This window comes from Sander vitreus, chromosome 5 (assembly GCF_031162955.1).
Source record: "Sander vitreus isolate 19-12246 chromosome 5, sanVit1, whole genome shotgun sequence".
In the NCBI taxonomy this organism is placed as follows: Eukaryota; Metazoa; Chordata; class Actinopteri; order Perciformes; family Percidae; genus Sander; species Sander vitreus.
In genome coordinates, this window is record NC_135859.1 from 20469597 (window position 1) to 20494316 (window position 24720).

The window sequence follows — 24720 nt, forward strand, 5'->3', positions numbered from 1 at the left end:
AAACATTTTACAATTCACAATTATGGACTTCAGTCAAGAGACAGCAGCTCCATTTCTGCTACTAGACTCAAAAAACTGTCGACTAGATTAGACAAGGCATTATCTAGTCAGTACAGGTTAGGCAGAGGTTAAATACAAAATCTGAGTGGCTTTAAATAAAGAGATAATACTGCTAGCAGGTTTACCCAAGCTTGCTAAGTGTCTGAAAATTGCATTACTTGATTTAGGAGCATAACCTAACTTTATTTTTCCTACAACTGAAGGGCACATACAACTAAACGCTCTTAAGTATAGTATCAGTGAAAGGATTAAACAAAAGCTCAAAAGGTAAAAGTATATGTAATAAATACACACTTTACAGTGCCTGATGAGGTCTATGTTTAAATGATTATTAACCTAAACAATATCTTTGCATTGCAATATTGTTATGGTTTGCTTGTCTGACTGATTCCCTCCTAGAAAGAAGGATTTCAAAAGAAAACTTGATATCATAACTGTAAAACAAGGTGACTCCCATTATGCTACTCTGCACAGGTATTCTTCATCAGCTGTTTAAAAATGTTAATAAAAACAATTATCAATCAGTAACTTATAATATAATTTGGATTTGACTAAATGGGATGAAAAATAGTCAAACATTCACATGTTCCAACATGGCCACTCTGAACAGTTTAGAAGTAAGCAAACAGACCGACTGCAGACAAGCTTCAACAGGAAAAAAAAAGAAAACCAAACTAGAGGCCTTAGCCGCTGAAGCCAGCACACTTCCTGTTCTCCAAGCCAATCTCCATGCTAGTGTTGCTCTTCATACAATATCTAGCCAGGTTTATTTGGGGACAAATAAAACCATTTGCACCAGCCTGGTTACTAAAAAGTACCTGTAAACCAAATACTAATTTAAAAAAAAAAAAAAGTACCACTTCAAACAACAAAGACAAGCAACTAAATACTGACACTAGAGGCAGAAAACGGAGTCAATTTTGGCAGCTGAAAAGAATGGCAGGAAAACATACTGTAGCTCTGAAGATGTGTGGGGATACGAGGGAGGAAGATACACAACTCTCCTACTGCAGCCACTGGGCCCCACTGTACATGGACGTTACACATCTCAAGACCGCAAAACGAGAATAAAATAAATGGCTATATAAACTCTTGAGAGAAATCAAGATTTTAGTTCTATATGATAGACATCACTGATGTCATATTACACAAAAAATGAAAACAAAAAAGTATATTTACACACATTTTTTTATATTCTATATATATATATATATATATATATATATATATATATATATATATATATATATATATATATATATATATATATATATATATATAGAGAGAGAGAGAATTAAAACAAATTGGATTCTCCAGTGAGGTCAGTCTTATGCACAAGTGGGATAAGGTGTTTCAAAAAGGGAAGAACAAAAGGATGAAGACGAGGAAGATCACTCTGACTGAAGTGCCGCAGTGTGCTGTGTGTGGTGCCGTGCATGTGCTCCCAGAAAACCGTTGGGCTCGCCGCTGCCAGCCAAACTCCCAAAGTCTGTGACAGACACTGCCATTTTTGCGCCAGTGATTCGGTGGTGCGTTGTTGTCCGTCGTGCTTCAAAGTCCATTCCAAGGTTACCCACAGACACGTCATTGATAAAGGAGTCAGGCAGGGCCATCTTGAGTCTCTTGGAGGGCCGCTCGCAGTCCTTGTTGACACACACTCCTCCTAGCTGGCCCAGATCAGAGTGGTAGAAGCCGGCGTCGAGCATGTTGAGGCAGTCTGTGTCTGCGCCATTAGAAGGGAACCCGAGGGATTCGTTGTGGCTCAGAGACCCACGATGGAGACTTTCCAGTGGGGGAAAGCTGTAGGAGTCCATGCAACCAACCTCTGCAGGGTTGCACACTGTGGCTACAGTGTTACTCAAAGCTGCAAAGAGACAGGACACTCAATTAACATTGAACAGGGTTCAGACAGACATTACCGAGTAAAATAAAAGAACTATTTAAGGCAGCACTATTTTTTCATTTGTAAGAGAGATGGAAAGGCTATTTTGTGTTATGTGTGCACTTTTCCTGTGCCGCCCTCAATCATGCTGGCTCCCTAAATTGGTCCTCATGGTATAGCACAGCATAAAAAAAATCGTGTGGTATAGTATGCCATATAATAGTGTGTCATAAAAATGTCAAACAAAATGTGTTAGTACAATACAGTATGTCATTAAAAAGTTTTAAAAAAAAGTCCATAAAATTGTTATAAAAATGTAATTGTATAGTTATATACAGCCATAAAAATGACATAAAAATGTCTGTATGTAAAGATGTTCCATTTTTTCCTTCCTGATATCGATTCCGATACCGGAAGTTGCGTATCGGCCAATACCGAGTACCGATCTGATACCAGTGCGTAAAAAATAAAATATATATACTATTTTTTTTTTTTTTTTAAAACATCTGTATACTACTAACCCTGCATGGATGTGATATGATTGCTATCATTGTTGTATGGCCTGGCTCAGGTAAACCATGAACAAATGCATACAGAGAATGAATGCCATACAACTTTATCATCTAGTTTGACAGTCATAACTGAAAAAGCACAAAAATACATAAATCTAGGAATAAATAATTATTTTAAAAGACTTAGCGTGCAGCCATAATTTAGTAAAACAAAAGGCATTCAAAATGTTAAATAGTACAGTAACAGTATGAAACCGCAGTGCAAAAACACTAGTGCCACCCCCTCGAAACTAAAGCCTTTCATACTGTGCCTACGCCGTTTTACTGGTGGGATTTTCCAGAGCAAAATGTCAGCACTTTGGCAATATCTTACAAACACCAGCTCTGACTAACAATTCCTGAATAGGGCTGGGTTAAAATAATCGATTCTTCAATTAAAATCGATCTTTGTTTGAGTGATCTGATATTGATTAATGAAAGAGATCAACTTTTTATATCCAAGCAAAATTGGTATTGTAACTGAAATTCCCCTAACCTAATTAATATCGAATCGGTATCAAATTGGGAAATCATTGGCAATACCCAGCACTATACTGGAACGTTACGCTCTGCACCAGCAGACCAAAACGGAAATAAATTATTCTTCACCGCTCTCAAAACAGTAGTTGCTAGTGGCAGCAGAGTGCAACTTGCTGTGTAGGCTACTGTTTTGGAGTGTCAAAGAAGAACTGATTTCTGGTCAGCAAGACTGGTTCAAGTGTGTGCGCAGACCCCCGACACACCGGCGTGCCTGGGTCTCTGTGACAGAGGGAGGGGGGCACAAGGAGAACTCCTCCCAGTTTTGCCCCAATTTGTTGTCGGCTAAACAACGTTACAAAAACACACTTAAACAGAAGAACACACAAAAACAGAACAAGTGCTTATTTTCTGTAACCAGTGTAGCATTAAAGACAGGTGGAATTAGCAAGCTAGCCAGCCGCTAAATGAGTCAAATTGAACAACTTAATGCTTCAACACACACACACACACTTTTGTCACAGCATAGAAAAGTACATTCCTATCGACAGATGAGTGACAACTTTGCTCGGCTCGTTTTCTGTAATCAGTGTAGCATGAATGCATGGTAAAAACAGCTAACTTGGCTGAAATGATGCACCCATAATTCCACATAGCATCCAATCACAGGGATGCGTCGAGGCAAGTACTAGCTTGCAGGATCTTGCAGGCCGCAGATGGACACACTTGGTTTTATTTGAGTAAAACTACTCTCGCACTAAATGCTTGCTCTTGGGGGGAATTACTGGAATTGTTGGGTCTTTGTAAATTATAGAGTGTGGTCTAGACCTATTATATCTGTAAAGTGTCCTGAGATAACTCTTGTTATGATTTCATACTATAAATAAAATTGAAATTTAAAGTTGATAAATTACGCGATATCTGATCGATGCATAACTCACGTACTCGCTAAAACCAAGGCAGTATTGGAGAAATTTCCGATACTGGTTTCGGAACAACTTTAATAGTATGCAATAAAAATGTCAAAATAAAGTATGCCGTAACAAATGCCATTAAAAAGTCATAGTATAGTATGCCATTACAAAAAAAACCTTTATACAAAAAATGTCAGTGTAGTATGCAGAACTAAGTCTCATTACTGACCTGTGAGGTCGCTGGCAGTGATGGAGTTCAGCAGGCTGAGCTGTTGGTCGCTGGTGGCCTCCAGCCGTCCTCCTCCTGCTCCTGAACACACAGAGGAGGAACTGTCCACTGCCAGGCCCTCCGCTTCATCCACCAGCCGGTCCATCAGGTCACTGGATACAAAGAATCATGTTTAATTGTAAGTTTCATTCAAATTAAGTACAGTATACCTTTTGTCATTCTCACTGTATTACACATAAGAAAAACAACAAAGAGAATACAACAGGTTAACTGATTCTTCTTCTGCCACTTACGTTACACCAGGATAGCAGCTATACTTTTTCTTCCCAAACCGATTCTGCTGCACAAAGAAGTCAAAGCGCTCCGACTTTTTCCACATGTAGTAAAACGCCACACATTCAGCTACTGTTCGTGTTGTGACCTGAGTGGGGGAAAAACGGTCATTAAAAAGGGATGAGAAACTTTCACAGCTTTGTGTGTGTACCTTTTCATGCTCGTCTGAAAGAGGAATCTCGTAAGATCATGAAATAAGACTCACTTTATGTTTCTGTATGAGGTGAAAGTTCTTGTCATACATCTGTAGTGCATGCTCAAAGTTCTTGCATTCCTCTTCTGACCACGGAGGTGATTTTTCTGAAATGAAACCAGATATATGTTAACGCTCTGGGGTCTAAGCCATTTTTTTCCAATCTTTGGTTCGCCTGGTTTCCTTGTGTAATATTGCAGGATATGTATGCTGGATGGATGTCACATGAACGTATACATTATATTATATAAACAAAAGAAAAAACTGAACAGAAATGTACTGAAATCACACAGAGAACAATAATAAACAAATACGTTTGGCTTTTGAAAATTGTTATCCCAAGTCTTCGCAATTAGGGAAAACAAAAATAAACAGTGACTAACACAAATACAAAACTATTTATATTTTCTTCCCACAAACGTTCATATGCTTTTATCCAAAATGTTGTGTCATCTCCAATGCATTTCCTGTCTGCTATTAAATATCAGGAGGCCAAATCAAACTCATTTCCACATCCAGGGCTGCCTAAATGTCCTGCCTGTGTCTACTTACAATACACACACTACATACAAGGCCCTCCTGCTTGTTTCAGGATATAGTGCGTTCCGTTTACCTCGAAGCTGGGAATGACGTCACACCCAAGTTGAATGCGTTCGATTTACAAGTCAGATTTTTCAGCGTGGGGTTAGCTCTATCTAAGTTAGCCATTGTTAGCAATACCAGTTGATAACAGCGCATTCCGCTGTTTTTTGTGCATACAAACACCATAGCAACATATCCACAGATAGAAGTTGGACAGGACTGTGTGTATGACTGATTTAGTGAGACACAAATAAGACAGACGTGCTAATAACTGTATGTTACTACAGCTTTCACTGCTGTTGATGCATTGGGCATCCATTTTGGATTTTGAGCTCGGGGCACTCGGAGGTTGTCCGAGTTCCGAGCTTGGATATCTGAAGTCAGGGGGCGGGTTTCCGACTTTGACCTCAGAAAATCTGGGTTCCGAGTACAAGTGGAACGCACTAATTGGGTTATTTATTGGCTGAGCACGCTGCCTGTCATGACATCATGTGATTGGTCGACACAGCCAGCAGTCTGACGTCAGAAGCCAAGATGGCAGTGGCTAACAGTAAAAGAGCACCTTTCACATGACAAGATGACTAAATTACTGTTCAGTCATGGATTTATCGTTCTGGAATTATTGTGCAAAGTCTCAGAAAAGTCATTGAAGTTCCAGGTCAGATTACGAAGCTTTTGTAAGCACTACGATCACACTGAAGCCCTCTTTGGAAAGGCCCAGGCGCAGAGATATTGGAGATTACGTGACTTGATTTTCATAATTATTTATCTATTTTACAAGGACACTGTAATTCCATGATGTTTTAAAAAGCTTCTGGACGGCCTACAATCGCTTGGAGGACCTTATATAAACAGTGCATTTCTCTGCTTCCAGAAAGAAAAACAATGAGTCCATGCACTGTATTGATCTGGAGATATTAAATATGACATAATTAGTGTTAATACATTTTTGGCGCACAATCATGCAATCCATATGTAAACAAAAGGGTAGATTGACCAGGATAATGCAAAACACAGGATTGAATCTTACATCACTACCAGATTGATTAATACAAAGATTAACACAACATTTTTTTAACTGACTTGTAAAGTGAACAGAGATCTGGGTGATGTGCACTTTAAATAAATGATGTTGAAGTTGACAACAACTGGATATAAATGATGAAGTTATCAAATATCAAAATCCTCGCCATGTTTGAACGTCAATCAAAAAATGACAGCACACAGATATATAAGGTATATGTAGATATAAAGGTTTAGATGCAAAGGTTAGAAAAAAATAAGACCAGAAAAATACAATCCCCTGTACACTGTGTTATACAAAGACATACAACAGTTCCGTAATAACAAAATACGTTTGTGAAACCTATAACTTTTATATTTCCGTAGACTGTAAGTGATGTGTTGATTAAACTCAATTTCGAGGTAACACGGTTGTTGAATTGCTTTTTGTTGGATATAAGAGTGGTTCCCATACTTTTGCTCCTCCCTGGGTAAATCGGGGACAAATATTCAAAGACCTTTAGAAGATATATATCCGAAACCTAAAAGTTAAGTTTAACAGAATGAGCAACTTGACGGCAAAGCTTTCCATCAGCAACATTTAAGAATTATTTTTGACAATGCCGGGAGCTCACAGTGTATTAATTGCTATTAACGTACCAATGACATTTGCTTCATGCATACAGTAGGAAACGTTTCCTGTGCTTACCTTTTGAGGACTTTAAACGGCTGCAGTGTCTCTCTAGTGCTTCGCGGGTGTTGTAGTTGCACTTGACAAGCTCATACAAAGCCTATGTGGAAAGAGTGGAGTGGTCAAGACTGGAATATTGGCCATATGACTCGCATTTACTTTAGAAACAAATAATCTGAAGAATTCATAGCATGATTGCTATAGTGTATGGTAAGAGTCAAGAAAAAATTATACACTCTGAATAAGCTCACATACATGGCCCATGCTCATCACTGTGTTACAACATGAAAGGATTGATAAATAAAGACATGACTGACCTGCTCATTGTCTCGAACATGCATCCATGGTTTGTCACATCCTGCCTTTTCATCTGATGTCCGTGACAACACGTCCGACAGGAATGTTCTAACCTTGTTTTCTGGCAATATACCTGGGCTCCATAATAACTCATCTTCATCCTCATAAACTGCATAACAAAATACATTAAAGTAAGATTAGTCACCTTGTGTAGAGTATGTTATGGATAGAAATATACTAAGCAATCACATAAACAAAGAGTCAGGCACACATGCTGAAATTAAAAAAGCAGCAGTCACCTTTCTCTCCATCTTTGTAGTGACAGAGGCCAGAAGGGACCTCTGCCTGGTAGTGTGTTCCCACCATTATTTCCTGTGATAAAAATCAAACCAAAAACAAAATCAAAAATACAGAGCATGTTTAGCAAACCAGTGTTGATTCAACTTAAAACATAAAGTACACTTTATGTATTCCTCTCTTAATGGGTTCCAACATGTGACATTTACCTTTCTTGAGTCCTCTGGGCTTGGGCCATCTTCATCACACTCTGACTCTTTATCACCATCAGAGACAGCATTAGCTGATGATGAAATAAACAACACATAAATACCTTGAAATACACTCATTTCAAATTGCACCTCCTGTGTGCTACGGGCTGATGCTTTACCTACCGAACCTGGTGTCAATTTTGGTTCTAGGCATGTTAATAATTAACTGTTTAACCAACAATAAAACTTTTGACCGATTAATACTTTCAGTAGCTAACAATATTAAAACATATTTTAAGTAATTAAAACATGTTTGTTGCATGGTAAAAGTTGAATAGGCTATACAATCTATTTCCTAACCGCTAGTTAACTTGCATTTATTTGCGTTTTAAGCTCTTTTTTTCTGCCAAGTTCGTGGCCCTCACGACTGACTGCTGGACCGCCCTTACAACGGCCAGCTACATGCCAGGCTCGGGCATAAAATCCGGTCAGCTGCATACTTGTACTGATCGCATGGACATGCAAGCGGTACTGGGAAAGTTGCTGCATGTGTCCACAACAATGCATGCACGCAAGATTGTGGCTGCATGATCGGTACAAGTCTGCAGCTGTCTTTGGACGCAGAATGTGGAAAGCATGTGCGAGTCTCCCAGAACGGTGAACTGGGACTCAGTTGCCTGCTTGTTGGTTAAGGTTACTGATCGGTTAACGAGGGTCGGCTATCGGTCAGAAAAACTCTAAATCAGTATCCATATTTGGTTGAATTTCCTCCAACACACTTACTACATAACTTCACCTAAATGTCTTGGAAAGCTCAAAGTATGCACACACAGCTGGTTCATGACATGGTCATAATGTTCATTGACAAAACATGTCAGTGCTGAAACGATTACTCCATTAATCAAGTAGACAGAAAATTAATCACCAACAAGAGCAGTTTTATTTTTTATCAAGCAAAAATGCCAAAACGTTGGCATTCACAGAGAATGAGACCTTATTATGTCATGTTATTGTTAATTAAATATATATTTGTTGGACAAAACAAGTAATTTAAAAAAATTGCATTGGGTTCTGAGAACTTGTGATGACCATTTATTTATTTATTTTTTACTATTTCACATTTTATAAACTAAATTATTAATCCTAAAACAATTGACAATTTAATGAATCATGAGAATAAATCAGTTGCACATTTAACCTAATGTAGTACTCTGTGCTCAACTCTAAGAAAAGGCACTCTACCCTTTGTGAGTGAGAACTTTCTTTTCTTTTGAATTGGTAGCTTATTTTTGAATTATTGCATTGTATTGTATTGCAAGCTTAAATCTTACAAAGCTACAGACAAAAAGTACTTACATCGAAGTGTTCTTGGGAAGAAATCGGTAGCCTCATGGGAGGTGACTGAAGGGGTCAGATCATCAGCTGAGGACTGGGTCTCCTCCTCATAGTCTCCAGACAGCAGATCTTTAGCTATTTCCTCCTAGAAAGAAATAATTATGTCTATTGTATACTGGGACAGACCAAGGATGATCAACAGAATACCTGAATTACATATTGAAGATGAATACATTTACTTCTAATTATTTTTCCCAAATATATTTATTCACTACATTACAGCATTTATTTACCTTGTCCAGAGTCATGTCAGGCAGCTCATCAGTCAGGTCTCCAGAGGAGCTGTCTATACTAGACCCTGCTGAGGCCTCATAGCGATAGATGGCCAAAAGCTCCTCCAAAGGCATGTTCCCCTCCTGGTAGGAAAACAAGAGGAGAGGCAAAATAAGTTTTGCTGTTTCATCATCATTCATATAACATAAGAACTTAATTCATCCCACACTGGGGAAATTCACTGTGTGTGTATATATATATACATACACACACACACACACACACACACTTTTCACTTGAGTGAAAGGTAGATGAAAGATAAAATTGTTTAGAAGAGCACAACATTGTTAACAAGAGCACAAACTTTGCTCTTAAAGTATACCAGATGTCGGCTACAAAATTTTCTTCTGGGGCGCATGCCCCTGCAAAGGTGAGGGTAAACTTACCTGTAGACTATTTTTTTATTGCAATATACGTCGCAATGTCAGTTCCCCCCCCCCCAATATCGTGCACCCCTACCCCGTATCATGATTAAGGTCACACAAGCAATTGTCATTGTGTTACAATACCACACTTCTTTTTCCAGTGTCAATATTTGCAGCCCTACGGCATTAAGAAGACATACACTCAGGATTTTGCATTAACAATACATAATAACCTTTAAAATGGCTTTAAACTGGCACTTTACATAGATAGATCCTGCATTTTGTGCATTTTTTAGTTTACCTTTTCAAGATCTGCAATTTCTGAGCTGAAATTCCTTCCTCCATCCAGAGACTCTTCCTCCTCTAGAGTCCTTTCGTCATCATACTCATGGACTAACATTTCTGCTGTTGGGTCAAAGTCATGGTCCTCCGACGATAAAGAGCCAACTGAGTGAGAGAGAGAAGGCAAAAAGAATCTTAAATGTCAGTCTTATAACACAAATTAGGTTCTTTTTTTTGATGCACATATACTACATACATACACATATAGTTACTATATTGCAATCAAAAAAGCATTACATTGTCAATTTCAAAGTAATTTTCTCTGATAAAACATAATAGATTGTATAATTTAATCTCGACATTTATGTTGTGCAAAATTGTGTCATTGAAACATAGATACATTTAATTAAGTACATCATAAACTGTGCATACTTATACTCAATTTATAGCGACGGTTTTCTTACCTGGACTTGAACTCCCTAGGGAAGCCTGCAAACGAATAAAACCAGAGCATAAATGCAAAATGTACCTTTATACCTTGGAATTAAAATTATTTATTTCGTAAGAGACGGTCGAAGTAAAAATAGCGGAATATCTTGAGGGGGACAGTTCAGTTTACGCAGTGTCGGCTCCTGTAACAGTTAGCTAGCTATCCAGCAAGCTAACCCCAAAGCTTACCGTTAACGTTAACGTTATGCATCGACAAATGTAAACAGTAATTTGGTTTGCTCGGTACTGCAATCGATAGAGTTGGATGATCTTTACAATACAGGTGCCGCTAATTTAGCCCAAATAGAAAAAATAAATTTCCATTCATAACAAACACGATATAATCAGTTATTTCCTTTAACCAGCAAGCTAACGTAAAATTTACGTATCAATTTACACAGCCGATACACCAAAGCAGCTGAGCGAGGCGCAGCGGCCTTGTAGTGAAGGATCAGTCCAGACATTCAAGCATATTTTAGAGGAATAAAAATGACAATTGTGACACGAAACACGCTATACAGAAGGCAAAAACTATTGTTTCTTCAATCGATAACATATAAATGAAAAATATAACACACAACACTTAAAAATATCGATTTAAGATCGATTGCTTCTCCCCTGTTTTCCCTCTTACCTCCGCCATATTGGTACCTTTAGCTAATGGGCTCGTTCTTGCGCAGTACCCGGATCAGCGCTCTGAGCCAATCAGAAATCCAGGTGACCATTGTAGTCGTGACGCTGTTCATATCAACCACTAAAAGATGCCAACCTCTAATCAGACTAACGGGAATAGTTTATCAACGGTAACCTACTGTATGAAAATATAAGAAACACAAATATAGAAATGAAATCGCCATTTCCAAAATGAATTAATAGCATGGCGTTGAGCTTGTTAATACTACACACAATGACATTTTACCAGAACATTCCTAGAATGTTCTGTGAACATCCCAGCTGATTTCCTGCTCGCCTGTTTACCGCAGCTATGGTATTTAAAAAGCTCGATTTTATCACAGTTAACATTTTCAGACCCTGGCTGTATTCCTGTAAGAGCTTTTAATTTGGGTCACATTGCCTGGAAATATAGTGAGATTTTCGGTTAGATCATTCCATATAGGATAATTTTCTTTAATTTGTATATAGGCTATAGCCTATAGGCTGCTAATCATAGACTGTTAAAGCTACTAAAAACTACAAATCACCTAGCCTACATGTTGTTTATGAAAACAAAATTAGATCTCTAACAAATTGAAACTTGTACTATTTTTTCTCATAGCTTATAGTTGTAACAGCAGTTTTGCTATTTTAATTTCCATCCATCATGTAGGACTACTCATACATATTTATGTAAAATATCTGAACTCTCAAATAGTGATTTGAACTAACTAAATTAAAACAATTATGTACAATAATCTTTTTCAGAAATACATTTGAAATGTAGTGATTTTACAGGCCAGCAGAGGGCAAGAGTACCCTTTACTGTAAAAGTATGACTACTCTAAACACCACTGAGATTCACTCCATCTTTCCTTCCTTCTCCCTCCCTTCCTGGTTCGGATGACGGTGAAACCTCGTCATATTTGATCATATAGTAACATGTAAAAACAGGTTGATTCTTTAGGCAGGCACGGGTAAAGGTGGACTTCACTCTACATCATAATGTGTACATTAGGGTCTTTAAATAGTTACACAGTGTTATATTGTACACAGCAGAAGCTGAAGGTTGCTACTAGTTCAAGGTGAGTCCTGCACCAGCTGCTGCTGTCAGGGAATCTGCAGATGTTTATGCACAGGGCGCTGGCGATAAACTGCTTCCTGTCTCTTCCTGATCCAGGAAGGGAGGTGGGCGTCCTTCCTGCAGCAACAGATACTTAGTCATGTGTTTTTGCTGTCAAGTGAATACATTTGTTTTGAACTTGAGCTTGTGTCAATAAAGATTTTATTTTGCTTTGTGAGTGCTGCGATTTAAGTTAGGTTAAGTCTGTTTGACTAAAAACCTCAAATGCATATATACTGTAAATTCACATCTAAAGACAACCACACCAATGCATACATTACTGTAACATATACATGCAGAAACATTGCAAGTGGCACTAATCAAATCTATGGGCATAAACAAATCATTATGTTGTAAAGTAATATAAAGAATATATACTGTAACTATCAGCCATGCTGACTCATTGGTTGCAAGTGGTGGGTGGCAAACTCTTCAGTTAAACTCCTGTTTAGCAACCGGTTGTTGTTTACATATTGGTCCCGTTTAATTTGTCATTGGGATCATATTTTTTCTAAACTTGTCACAGCAAGTAAACACTTCTTTGTTTGAAAAACAAAATCCCCCGTAAGGCGTAGGACGGGTAGTGTGGGCTTTGTTTGGAGGACTCTGCAAACAAATGGGTCGGACAGTTCAGAGGCACATCCTTCAATAGGCCACATCTGTTAACTTCTTACCTGAGCTAAGTTGGACCATAATTCATTTTACACTAAAAGAAAGGGACACATTTGAAGGTGTTGTTATTTATGCAATGGTTTTACTGGTCCGGCCCACTTGAGATCAAATGGGCCGTGAACTCAAAAAGGTTTGACACCCCTGAAAGAGACTTTTAATACCTAAGTTGAATGGCTGTCCCAAGTATTGCTTCTTCTTCTAGATAGGTAGTAATACCCTTTTTTACTGTTTGTGTTTCCCTGTGCACAGCTGACCCTATTTGATTGTACAAGTAGTGTTAAATAAGAGCGGCCATTACTATCCGTCTCTCATCCTTGTTTTCTCTGCTGCTGATTTATGATTACCTTAGTCATTTGAAATCCCATTTGAAGCCTACTTTTACAGAACAATGTAGTCAGGAAGACGTGGGCCCTTGCCTAATGAGTGAAACTGTCGGGTCCACAAGTTATCCTCTGACGTAGATTATGAAGAGGTGGGTGACAAAGGGTCAGAATCCATTGTTACAGTGTAAAACGGATGTGGCTGATTAACACTGCGGCACACACCTACACTGGTTTTGTGATTGTCCAGCAACTGCCCACTCAGGTGATGTGCTATTAGAGGGACTGACAGACAGCAAACCCTTTGTAATACTAATAACTTCCTCATAATTATAAATTATAATTCAGATCAAATGGACACATCAGCTGCATATTTATTGATTCTAATTTGTATGATACGTCACTGGTTGATATTGCACTAAGTGAACTGCAAGTCCTGTGTGAGTCTTTTGATACAGTATATTGTTATTGATATTTCTTGTGAATAGTGTCAGACTATGAATAAAGCATTATTTAACCCTGCATCTCTGCACAAGGAGGTGGAAATGCCCTTGTTAAAAAACACTTTTCTGTATAGGGGTATTTACTGCTTTTGTGCCCAAGACTGGATGGAAAAAGAGATCAAATCCACTGCTGCTCCACAAGCTGGACATTTTACAATATTATAAAAGCATAAATAACAGGTGTATAATAACAATCAAATTATTTATTTTTTATTCCAAATAAAAATGTATATAATGAAAACGATTGGAAAAAAACTTGTGATGCATCTCAGAAAAAAACAGCAAACTCTAATTTAACGCTGCTCCAATATAATTGGCTGATGCAGACATACACAACTATGTTGTAATTGTAATTAAAACTAAACACCAAATTTAATTCATTTTAAATGATCATGCTGTTTAGAAATTACAGTAAATAAAGCATGTTAACCACATGCATCATATTTTCATATTCTTATTGCATACATTGTCATTATGGAGTCAGCATTATGAAATAATTCACTGCGTAATTTACATAGACAATTGGAGACAGTTCCTTTATAAAGTATACTAGCCACCAGGTGGCAATGTGTGACAGCTGTGGGTTCTTCATGACTCAGCTTTAGCATTTTCCATTTACTCTGTGCTCCAAACATTACCCTCAGTCAGGCTCCAACAATGACTGTATGAACACTGACTGCCTATTGTGTTGATATTCTTGGGTGAATCATGTGAAACTCCAACACGTGTAGTGACATAGATTTGTGTGTGTTTACAAGTACAGTATTTATCCCCACATGTGGATCACTAAACAGTCAGCAGCTGCGGAGCATGTCCTGCAGTGTCAACAAACCTTTCTGAAGGACTTAGCCAGTTTATAGTTTAGATAATTGATGAGTAATATAAACAAGCTGTTGCACTTTCTGTAGGATAATACAATTTCCATGAAATCCTAGAAAAGTGTTATGTTATGGCATGTAGTGGCTACAGATGCAAGTAAACAATTGGCAGCTGTAGAGTAAAATCAGCTTCATTAACATTACTTTTCTGTAAGAATAATTGTTTTTTTTCATTTTCCTCCATCTCACAACAATAACGTTAGACCATTTGTGTTAAAATAGAATTAGTAAGTCAAATCCCCAAAATGTCTAGTTGTCTCAATGAAAATACCACCTATTCAGTCCCTTAAGGTTTTTATGGTGTATTACTCTAAGCACACATAACTAACAGTAAGTACATACATGGAGGTGAGTCCAAAGGTTAGCTATCACTGTAACAGCTGCAATGAAGAGGATTCTATGGAAATTAAAATAGATTTTGAAGTACTCTTAACAGCCCATCTCTACAGGTGAGTGTCAGAGATGCTACAATTTTGCTCAATATAGCCCCCTTTTTTTAAATGTGTGTGATCAAATAATGCAACTGCAGAAATGTTGGTTTTTCAAAAAGAAAAGTGAAACCCTTAAAATGTCAAAGACCTTGCATGGTCCAAAGTGTCCATGCCCTGTGTGTCCCTGGTCAGTCTGCTGATATTATGTGTGCCTAGCCATTTTTAAACACCTAAACCATTATTTAAAGTGGACCCTGATGCTGTTCTTTTTTACTGCATGAACATCTGTGAGAACTTTAATTGTTCTAGGGACTTTACTGTAATCTGTCCCCACAAGGTGTGTTTCAGTGCCTAGTCTGAAGTTTGAAAACACAGAAGCCACAGAAGAAGAGTATTATGAATTCTCCCACAGTCCATAAATTATTTTTAAACTTATTTTGAAATTGAAAGACTACTCCTCTTGTAATTCGCCAGCCATGGGTACCAATGGGGTTTAGTGGGACTTGCACACTCCTTTAGCATAAAGTTTTCTCATTATAATTAGGTAACAATTTCTCAGCTGCAAAAACGCCATTGTACACCATTGACCATTCACCGTTAAATCTTTAGGGCTTGAAGTGTGATGGTCTGTGTGCATGTCATTTTTGTGTGTTGTGCATTTTCCAACAGGATGGAGTGCTTATCTCACAGTCAGACAGGCAGGCCTCGTGTGGCTATTGTGTATATTTTCTTGTCATGTACAGTTGTGTTCAGAATAATAGCAGTGTGTTTAAAAAAGTTAATAATGCTCAAAATCCTTAGAATAGTTTTAAATTCCATAATATCAATGCATTGGGAACACTGCACATTCAATTCCAAATCAAAACATGACCAAAATTGATCAAGTTTGTGTTATACCTTTACAGAAAGTGAAGAAAAAGGAATTTTAGGCTATTTCATTTTTCTTTACAAACTCAAACATTTACTGTATAAACTGAAACATGTCTCAAGGGTTTGCTTTACTTTGAATCACTGCACTAATATTTAGTTGCATAACCATTATTTCTGAGAACTGCTTCACATCTGTATTGCATGGAGTCGACCAACTTCTGGCACCTGTGAACAGGTATTCCAGCCCAGGGCGATTGCACTACATTCCACAATTCCTGTGCATTACTGGGTTTTGCCTCAGAAACAACATTTTTGATGTCACCCCACAAGTTTTCTATGTGATTGAGGTCTGGGGATTGGGCTGGCCACTCCACAACATCAATCTTGTTCATCTGGAACCAAGACTTTGCTCGCTTACTGGTGTGTTTTGGGTCATTGTCTTGTTGTCAAAGGCATTTCCTCTTCAGCATAAAGCAACATGACCTCTTCAAGTATTTTGATGTATTGAAACTGATCCATGATCCCTGGTATGCCATAATTAGGCCCAACATCACAGTATGAGAAACATACCCATAACATGATTTTTGCACCACCATGCTTTACTGTCTTCACAGTGTACTGTGGCTTGAATTCAGTGCATGGGGGTTGTCAGACAAACGGTCTACGGCCCCTAGACCCAAAAAGAACAATTTTGCTCTCATCAGTCCACAGAATGTTGCACCATTTCTCCTTCGGCCAGTCAATGTGTCCTTTGGCAGTCTTTTTTTCAGCAATGGGACTTTACAGGGGCTTCTAGCTGATAGCTTTGTTCACATAGCCTTCTTCTGATCGTAACAGTACTCACAGGTAACTTTAAGTCTTCTTTGATTTTCCAGGAGCTGATCATTGGTTGAGCCTTTGCCATTTTGGCTATTCTTCGATCCATTCGAATGGTAGTTGACCGTTTTTTCCCACGTTGTTCAGGCTTTGGATGCCATTTAAGGCATTTGAAATCATTTTGGCTGAGCAGCCTATAATTTTCTGCACTTCTTTATATGTTTTACCTTCTCCAGTCAACTTTTTAATCAAAGTCCGCTGTTCCTCAGAGCAATGTCTAGAACGACCCATTTTGCTGAGTATTTCAGTATGAAATGCACTATAACCAGCATGCACAACATTTGCTTCCTTCCTTCCTTAAATATGGGCCATAATTGACACCTGTTTCTTCACAGAATCAATCACCTCACTAATTGAACACAACACTGCTATTATTTTGAACATGCCCCTTTCAATTACAGATTCAATTACACAGAATGAGCAGCATGCATGTCATGACTGTTGGGTCTGTTGGTTTTCTATGACTTTTTGCCATGTAGAAATATTTATATTATTATTATTATATTTATGAGGTTAGTGATGTTGGACTGCTATTATTTTGAACACAACTGTATGTATCACATAAAGTGTGCTTGCAGATTTTGGGGCTTATGTCTTTTACAGTAAAGGGATCCAATGTTGCTTATACGTTCAGAATGTAGTTGCTCTAGCAGCTGCAGGCCTTGACCTCCATTATAGAACTCAGGGATGGATGGTAAATAACCTAAAAATGCACTGTAAGTCAGGACTGAATATACAATAACAACCTTAAGAGTTCAGAAAGTTATCATTTGCATTACTAACTCAATCAACCACAGAAATATTGTAAAAAAACGTTAAGTACACTAACCCAGACTGTAGCATGACTGATAGTTTATTTATTAAATCATCCCATAAAGCACCCATCACCATGACTTTATGTAATGCAGCCATTATGAGCTGGTACACAAACTTCTCCGGACTGTAGTGAATCTGTCATGTCTCCTCAGGTAATGTTGGGGTTGGTGAGTTCGAGGGCATGCAATAACCAAGACTCTGAGTATTAGCAGTGTTCCTTCTCTCCCTGGCCCCACACTGAGCTCTCAGACATACAGACAGAAAGGCAGACAGACAGACAGAAAGGCAGACAGACAGAAAGACAGATAGATAGATAGATAGATAGATAGATAGATAGATAGATAGATAGATACATAGATAGATAGATAGATAGTATATGTATTTATCTGATAGCAAAACACAAAATGCTTGATTCATGTGTTTTAACCCATCCTACACAGCCAGTGTAAGAGGTCGGAAATGTTGCATAAATCCTGTAGTACAAACTTGTCAGTTAAGCCTGTGTTCTGTTCATTTTGCTAAATGCTTGGAACACTGAGCAGTGGGAGTGGGCACTGCAATTTCCTCTTTCTGTAGTCAGACGCACTACTTGTGTAGGTGTTTGTGTATATGCGTCACTTGCGTCATGCTGTGTGCTTCCATATTTTACAAGATTACCTCTTTGTATGACTTGTTTTAAATAGCAGCTGTGGAAATGCCCATATTTGTGAAGATGATGCAGAGTAAATGCTAAAAAGGTGTTTCTCAATTCAAATGCCAAAACATTTAATTCACATAAATTTGTCCCCCACAAACTAACTTTGTACTATATATATTTAAAGACGTATATAACCTCCAAAAAGGTTTTTAAAAAAACAGCAATATGGCTCTCCCAAAGCTCAACCACATGAGAGGCTACCAGCAGAAGCCTGTCAGCATAGTTGCATTGCTCAAACATTACTTTAGACCGGTGGCAATTGTCAGAGCCACTTATCACGGGAGCAATGGTAAAGGTCTTCAGAAGTTAAGGCAGGATGTTCTGCTCTAAAGCTTCTTTAATTCAAATATTGTGCAGAATATACAAAGGGATGAGCAATGTACCAAATGTGAAGGATAGAGGAAACAGCTGTGTTGTCATGGATAGAGAGGCTCCTTGTGATGAGACATGTGGGTGATTCTGTCTCCATGGTAACCTAAGATCCTACCACAGGAACAGTTTGTGAAGTGAAGAGAACAGAAGATGTAGAGACTGAAAACTTGGTAAATTCGCACTTTTTTTGAGTATATGAATTTGGATGTCACACATCCAACTCCCATTCTTACAGAGACATTCTTACAGTGGCCAAATTACAAAGGAGTGCTGTTGCTCTTAGCCTCCTACACATTGGCTCTCAAAATGATGAAAGACAGTGTTTTTTAATAATGAGTTAATACAGTAGGAAGGCCAAATAAAAAAATTAGACAATCACTCTTGTTTAAGGACATTGTCAGTGTTTTTACTAACTTGACAAGTGAAATTATTTGAATTATTAACTTTTGAGTCATTATAAAAGTAATGCAGGCACATCCTCTACAGATTAATACTTGTAGAGGACATTTTCATTCTTGTTTAGTCAAAGTCCTGTCTTAAGACTGAGCCTGAAAGTTGTGACGTTGTGTAGATGAAGAGTACTAACACCAAAATCAAGAAATAAAAGTCAGAAAATGACTATGCAGTGTGAAATGGGTTGCTTGTAGTGATACACCCACTGAGAATAATCACCCAGTACTGCAGTTCCCTTCTAGCCTGACAAGCCAGACCCACATCAAGATGTTGGGTCTGGGAACTCACCATTGGCAGGGCTCAATCCGAGGGGCGGGATAAACGGTTGTCTTTCAAATTCCCTCTGCACTCATAGCCAACCAGAGCAACGCTAGTTAATAGATTAAACTTTTGCCGTATCTGGTCGGCAAAACTCCGAACACATCTTCCTTTTTTAAGAATTACTTCAGTGCTTAACTCCAAGTCTTCCAGAGTCTCGGCCAAAGGTGAATCGAAAGACCGCTGTTCGCCAGCTGCAGCCATCTTCTTTGTTTTCAGGTAGCAGGGAATTCACGCAGAACCGTCGCAACTCTGCCATCCTTATGTTAAGCCCGCCCACCGACTCTACACGACTTGATTGGCCTGACCAGAACTTGGTTTTTCCAGCTTGCAAGCCAACGGAGAGTTGCTAGACTGACCCTGGCTGCAAATTACATTTGCTGCCGCTAGGGTGCGTCTAGATTTCTAGGCTAGTTCCCTTCAGTTCTACAGAGATTTTTAACATCTCTTAGCTCATTTTTGTTTCGTTTAGTTTTTCGGTTTACAACTTTCCTGTTTTGATTCAGTCTCCACTCTAATGAGAATTGTTTTCAGCAGTATTAAAAAGATGTTTTCAGCTAAAAAAGCTCAGATAATTTCACTGTACACTACATGCTCAGCACCAAACAGCAGATAGACAAAGTTAGTGACTAGCTGCAGTGAAGTGTTTAGGAAGCTTAAGAGCCAGATGTTTCCCCCAGAAGATGGTGAAGAGCAAAACGAGTGAATGTTGGACTTACATTTAGACACAAACACGACTTCAAATGAATGCTAATGTTGCTCTGTATCTGCTGGGTGTGTAAACAAGCAACCATTTGAAAAACTCTACAAGGTGATAATATGTCGTGTTTATAGCTTGTCAGCTGGCTAAAAACATATTCAATGCAGATTCAATAATGAAACACTGTTCATTTTCAGGACACAATTTGCCCCTAGTAAGCAAATCTTCATTATCTATAGGTTCTTATCCTTGGAAGAAGCGCAATTTGTACATTTTCTTTAATTCCTTAAGCCATATTCATGTTATTCATGAAATGTAGGACTGTGGGATGCACCTGTACTGCCTGACATTTCCCTTCAGAGAAAGAGAGGTTGTGATCAAAGAACTACTGTTGGAAATGTGCACACAGAATGTGCGTCTGCATGACACAATGTGTTATTTGGCTGTCACGAGGCAGACAACGGAGACAAGGTGTGCAGGCCCTCACGCCTTTGACTTCTTGTTCTTCCATCGCTTCCCCAGAATATATTCTTACCCGCATTCAAACATAAGAGGGTGATTTTTATTCGGACAGAAAAGTTTGCTGTAGGCATATGTGCTGCTTTAGCAAACACAAATATTGGCATCCAGAGTCATCAAATGTTTTTCATCAATTTGCTGTTCTAATCAATGTGTGTTCATGCACAGTGTGTATAAACTCTTCCTAATTTCTTTGGGACATGCTGTACCTTCTCTCACGATGCTCATCAGCAGCATAGAGCACAAAAATGAAAATAGGAGGTCAGATAAATAAATGTATTACAGCAATCAATGTTCATGACCAGGATAAATGTATTGCCTATTGTAGTGCCTGATATGAAAATCTTAGTTTTGCACTGTACTGTATATGCATGCTTAACATTACCTTTCAAGGTCAGAATACCAGTACTTTACAGGTCTCCCTAAAAAATGAATTAGACAGCCGCAGCTGATTCAGAATGCTGCTGCTCGAGTCCTCCTTAATAAGACCAAGAAAGTGAATCACTTGACTCCAGTTGAGGTCTTTACACTGGCTAAATGTCTGATGAGAACTGATTTCAAAATACTACTGTTCCAAAGCATTGAATGGTTTGGGGCAAAAATACATTTCTGATCTTCTGATACATTATGAACCATCCAGACCTCTCAGGTTGCCTGGGACAGATCTGCTTTCTGTCCCCAGAGTCTAGAAACAGTGTTCAGTTTTTATGCTCCATATATCTGGAACAAACTCCTAAAAAACGGCACATCCACTGCAACTCTCAGCTCTTTTAAATCTTTTCTGTTTGATGTTGTCTTCTATTAAATCAAGTATTATTATTTTTTACACTTCACTATCACTTTTATTCTTGTATTTTAAACCTTACCTTATTCTATTTTAGCTTGTGTTTATTTTCTATTCTCTTTAAATTATTCTTTAATGTTTTACACAAAGCACTTTGAATTGCCTTGTTGCTAAAATGTGTTATATAAATAAACTTGCCTAGACTGAGAAATTAGATAATGATATAAAATGACTATGATGTCTTATAATTCTGGTTTAAAACACCATGAAACTAATTTAGGGTGGTTATGTAAGTTTATCACTAGAAGAGAACAAGAGGACCTAATAATGAGCTCTGGCTGAAAGTAACTTTTGATGTCTGGCCATATGGCTCTCTTTGTAAATTTAGTTATGATTAAAGCATGAAAGCCAAGCTGTTAGAAGACCTTTACATAAATTTAGAAGATTGTCATTATAGTTCTCAGAATATAATAATAATAATAATGTCTTATATTGCTGGCAGTTAAAGTGATATGAATGTTCTTGCTTGATTAATTTGAATTTTTTGTTACAAATTTGACTTTAAAGGAAACAAAAATAAATATTCCTATAGCTTCACAGTGACACATTCCATTACATTAAATCACACTTATCTATACTGAGGGGGCTACCTCTCATCCTTATCTTTTTTTGGGAGCTAAATATCAGGCCATATAAAGAGAAAGCTCAGATGTATCCACATGTGTGTCTGGAAATAAAAGCCATCTGTGAAGTGCGATAAGGGAAGGAAGAAGAAGTGTCTCTAACTTTTTCCTCACCTGAAACATGATATCCCAGAGGCTTCTCAGCTGAGGGAGACAGTGCAGCAGTATTCTTTGCTGTTTCACTCACAAAGATGTTTGATGGAAACGATTCTGCAGGGAGCAGTTATCAGTTTGTTATATGACAGAATATCTCTGCTTCCCATTACCTTTGAAAGCAGCTTGTGTTTTAAAGGTCCAATATGTAATACTGACAGCTAGTGTTTGAAATGGTTACTGCAGTCCAAATTCAAAATACTGAAAAGAGTCATCTCCCCTGACCCCTCCTCCCCAGCATCGAAGTTCAAGGGAGTTGCCAGGTTGAGAACGCTAAACTCAAAGTCACACAATGTCAATGCTAGCTTGATGCTAGTCTCGCATTTCCAGACATTACTCCACAGCACAGTGGAGTTTCTAGATGTTGCTATGTTGACGGCTATAAAAGCCCATGCTCTCTCTGAGCTCTGTACCTGGCTGACAGTGATCTTTTATCGACTAATTGTAACAACGACCGCTAAAAAGCTTTTTGCTCGACTGACAACCACCTTTTGCTAAAAAGACCGTGACCTCACAGTCATCTGTCGGCTACGCCCGCTGAACAGAAGCGGGGGACAATTTCAGCAGGGGGGAGATTGTCGGTCCTTCTACTTCCAGACCTGTTATACAGCTCGTCTATACACTGTACAGTCAGTACATTACACATTATGGTTGCATACCAGTTTGTAAGAAAGTGGGAATCATCTTACTGTCCAACATATCATAACCTTGAAGCTGGCGATGGTTACTTTAGCCACAATAACATAACATAACGTTACATACATTGCAAAGAAACCTGTAGAGAACACTGTGTCCCAATCCAAAAATTCAGGCTACGGGGTGTTTTGCCACAGTTAAATTGCATGTTTACATTATGAGGAAGTCAAACTTGCTGTTTCTGGCATATGTCTTGGATCCTTCGTTAGCAGTTAGCGTGTATTAGCATAGCGGCGTTAGCACCATTCAGGATCACTTCCCCAGCTGTGTCTCATTTTTTTGCGAGTAACTCGAGTAGCTACTCTATATAATTTAATGCGAGCACAAGAATGTTGAAATGAATAAAAAAATGATCTCCCTACGTTAGCCATGATATAAATGAATGAAGTTTAACGCATCCCTGATTAGGAGGAAATTAGTCAGCTCGGCGTCCTTTTAGGCTCTAAGCTGTCTCCATCTTTTAAATGCATCTCCAATATTTACCCGTGTTTTCTAATCCTGGCTTTATCACACCTCTATTTTCGAGGGCACTATCGGGAGACCGTAGGTGGTTAGATTGGAAATGGAACAAAAGTGAACAGAAATCTGTGGCGGAGTAGCATTTAGGGTTACATTACGTAATAGCTCAGTTTTAAGCTCTGCAGTAACTTGGCCTAAATATTTCTATTGTCTAAAATTCCACACTGCCGCCATCTCCTCCTCTACTCCATCTGAGTATTTTATGTTTAAAATGAAGCACCCAAATGCTCTTTTCCAGCTACTATCAATGTCAATTATTTGAGAACAAGGCTCCAGCCACAGAAAAGTGGCAGATAGGAAAGGCAGTTCCTTATCTACAAAGGATACAAAACAGGCACAAAGCAGATTATTATTTCTCTTAAAGGCTAAAAATAGTGCCTGTGACCGGAAAACAAAGACGTAACTGTAAACTTCCATCCTTGTTGCTATTCTGATCAGTTTTGAAACGTGAGAATGTTCATGACAAAAGTCATTTTGGCAGAGAGCCTGAATTCTCTGTGACAAAAGTGTTGTGAGAGGAAATGGTCAGCAAATGTGATTGTTTTCTGTTTGTTTCATTGTTTTGTTGGCTGTAATTTATTTATTTTTTTTAATCATTTTTAAGCATTGTTTATCTTTAATGTAATCATATATGAAATCATGTACACTGTGCTTTAGACAGTAGACCATACTTAGGGTGTTTTCACACCTATGTCTGTTTGCTCTGGTCCGAATCAGTTGATGAGTTTGAAAACTTGGAGCATTTTCCCCTTCGATTTCATTTCACACAGAGAAAAATCCAAGCGAACCAAAATATATCACTATGAACCATGCAAGAATGCTCGTTCCACATATTGGTCAGATGTGTCTGGGGTGGGAGCAAAAAAGTAAATACAGGATGTGTCAGGAAGGTCCTGTGTTCTGGACTAGTGCATATTTTCTGCATCTCCATGGTCAAACCAGCTTATTTCATTTAAATATTTTTCAGACATTGTTTCGCGAGCGAAGTTACTACGTCTGCTATGCTCTCCGAGACTTTGCTCTGCTCTGCCGTCGTCGTCTCCAACTTCAGCAGCGGCTGGTTTGACCACGAAAATGTGAGTGACAATGAGCTAATTCTGTGAGAGAAACATTGCAAGCTGCTACAGTTTGCTAGCCTGACGTCGTCATACTCAGATTCTAGTCAGAATATGAGTCTGAT

At 38.4% G+C, this 24720-nt stretch overlaps 1 protein-coding gene across 1 annotated transcript; it reads right to left on the minus strand.

Moving 5' to 3' along the window:
* Positions 1 to 1319: 1319 nt before the first annotated feature.
* On the minus strand, positions 1320 to 11156 carry mier3b (mesoderm induction early response 1, family member 3 b). The gene is made up of 13 exons (XM_078250920.1): positions 11138 to 11156; positions 10479 to 10503; positions 10034 to 10179; positions 9328 to 9450; positions 9056 to 9179; positions 7718 to 7791; positions 7511 to 7583; positions 7232 to 7380; positions 6933 to 7014; positions 4652 to 4746; positions 4407 to 4534; positions 4114 to 4265; positions 1320 to 1924 (listed from the first exon to the last, which is right to left on the minus strand). The coding sequence occupies exons 1-13, from the start codon at positions 11144 to 11146 to the stop codon at positions 1452 to 1454; spliced, it is 1653 nt and encodes a 550-aa protein (XP_078107046.1). The 5' UTR covers positions 11147 to 11156; the 3' UTR covers positions 1320 to 1451.
* Positions 11157 to 24720: the final 13564 nt, after the last annotated feature.

Excerpts from the sequence above, each read along its gene's own strand:
- mier3b (XM_078250920.1), bottom strand. Across the intron at positions 9,451-10,033 it reads AAATTGCAGATCTTGAAAAG|GAGGGGAACATGCCTTTGGA; the intron begins GTAAACTAAAAA and ends TTTTCCTACCAG. Across the intron at positions 7,015-7,231 it reads ATGTTCGAGACAATGAGCAG|GCTTTGTATGAGCTTGTCAA; the intron begins GTCAGTCATGTC and ends CTTTCCACATAG.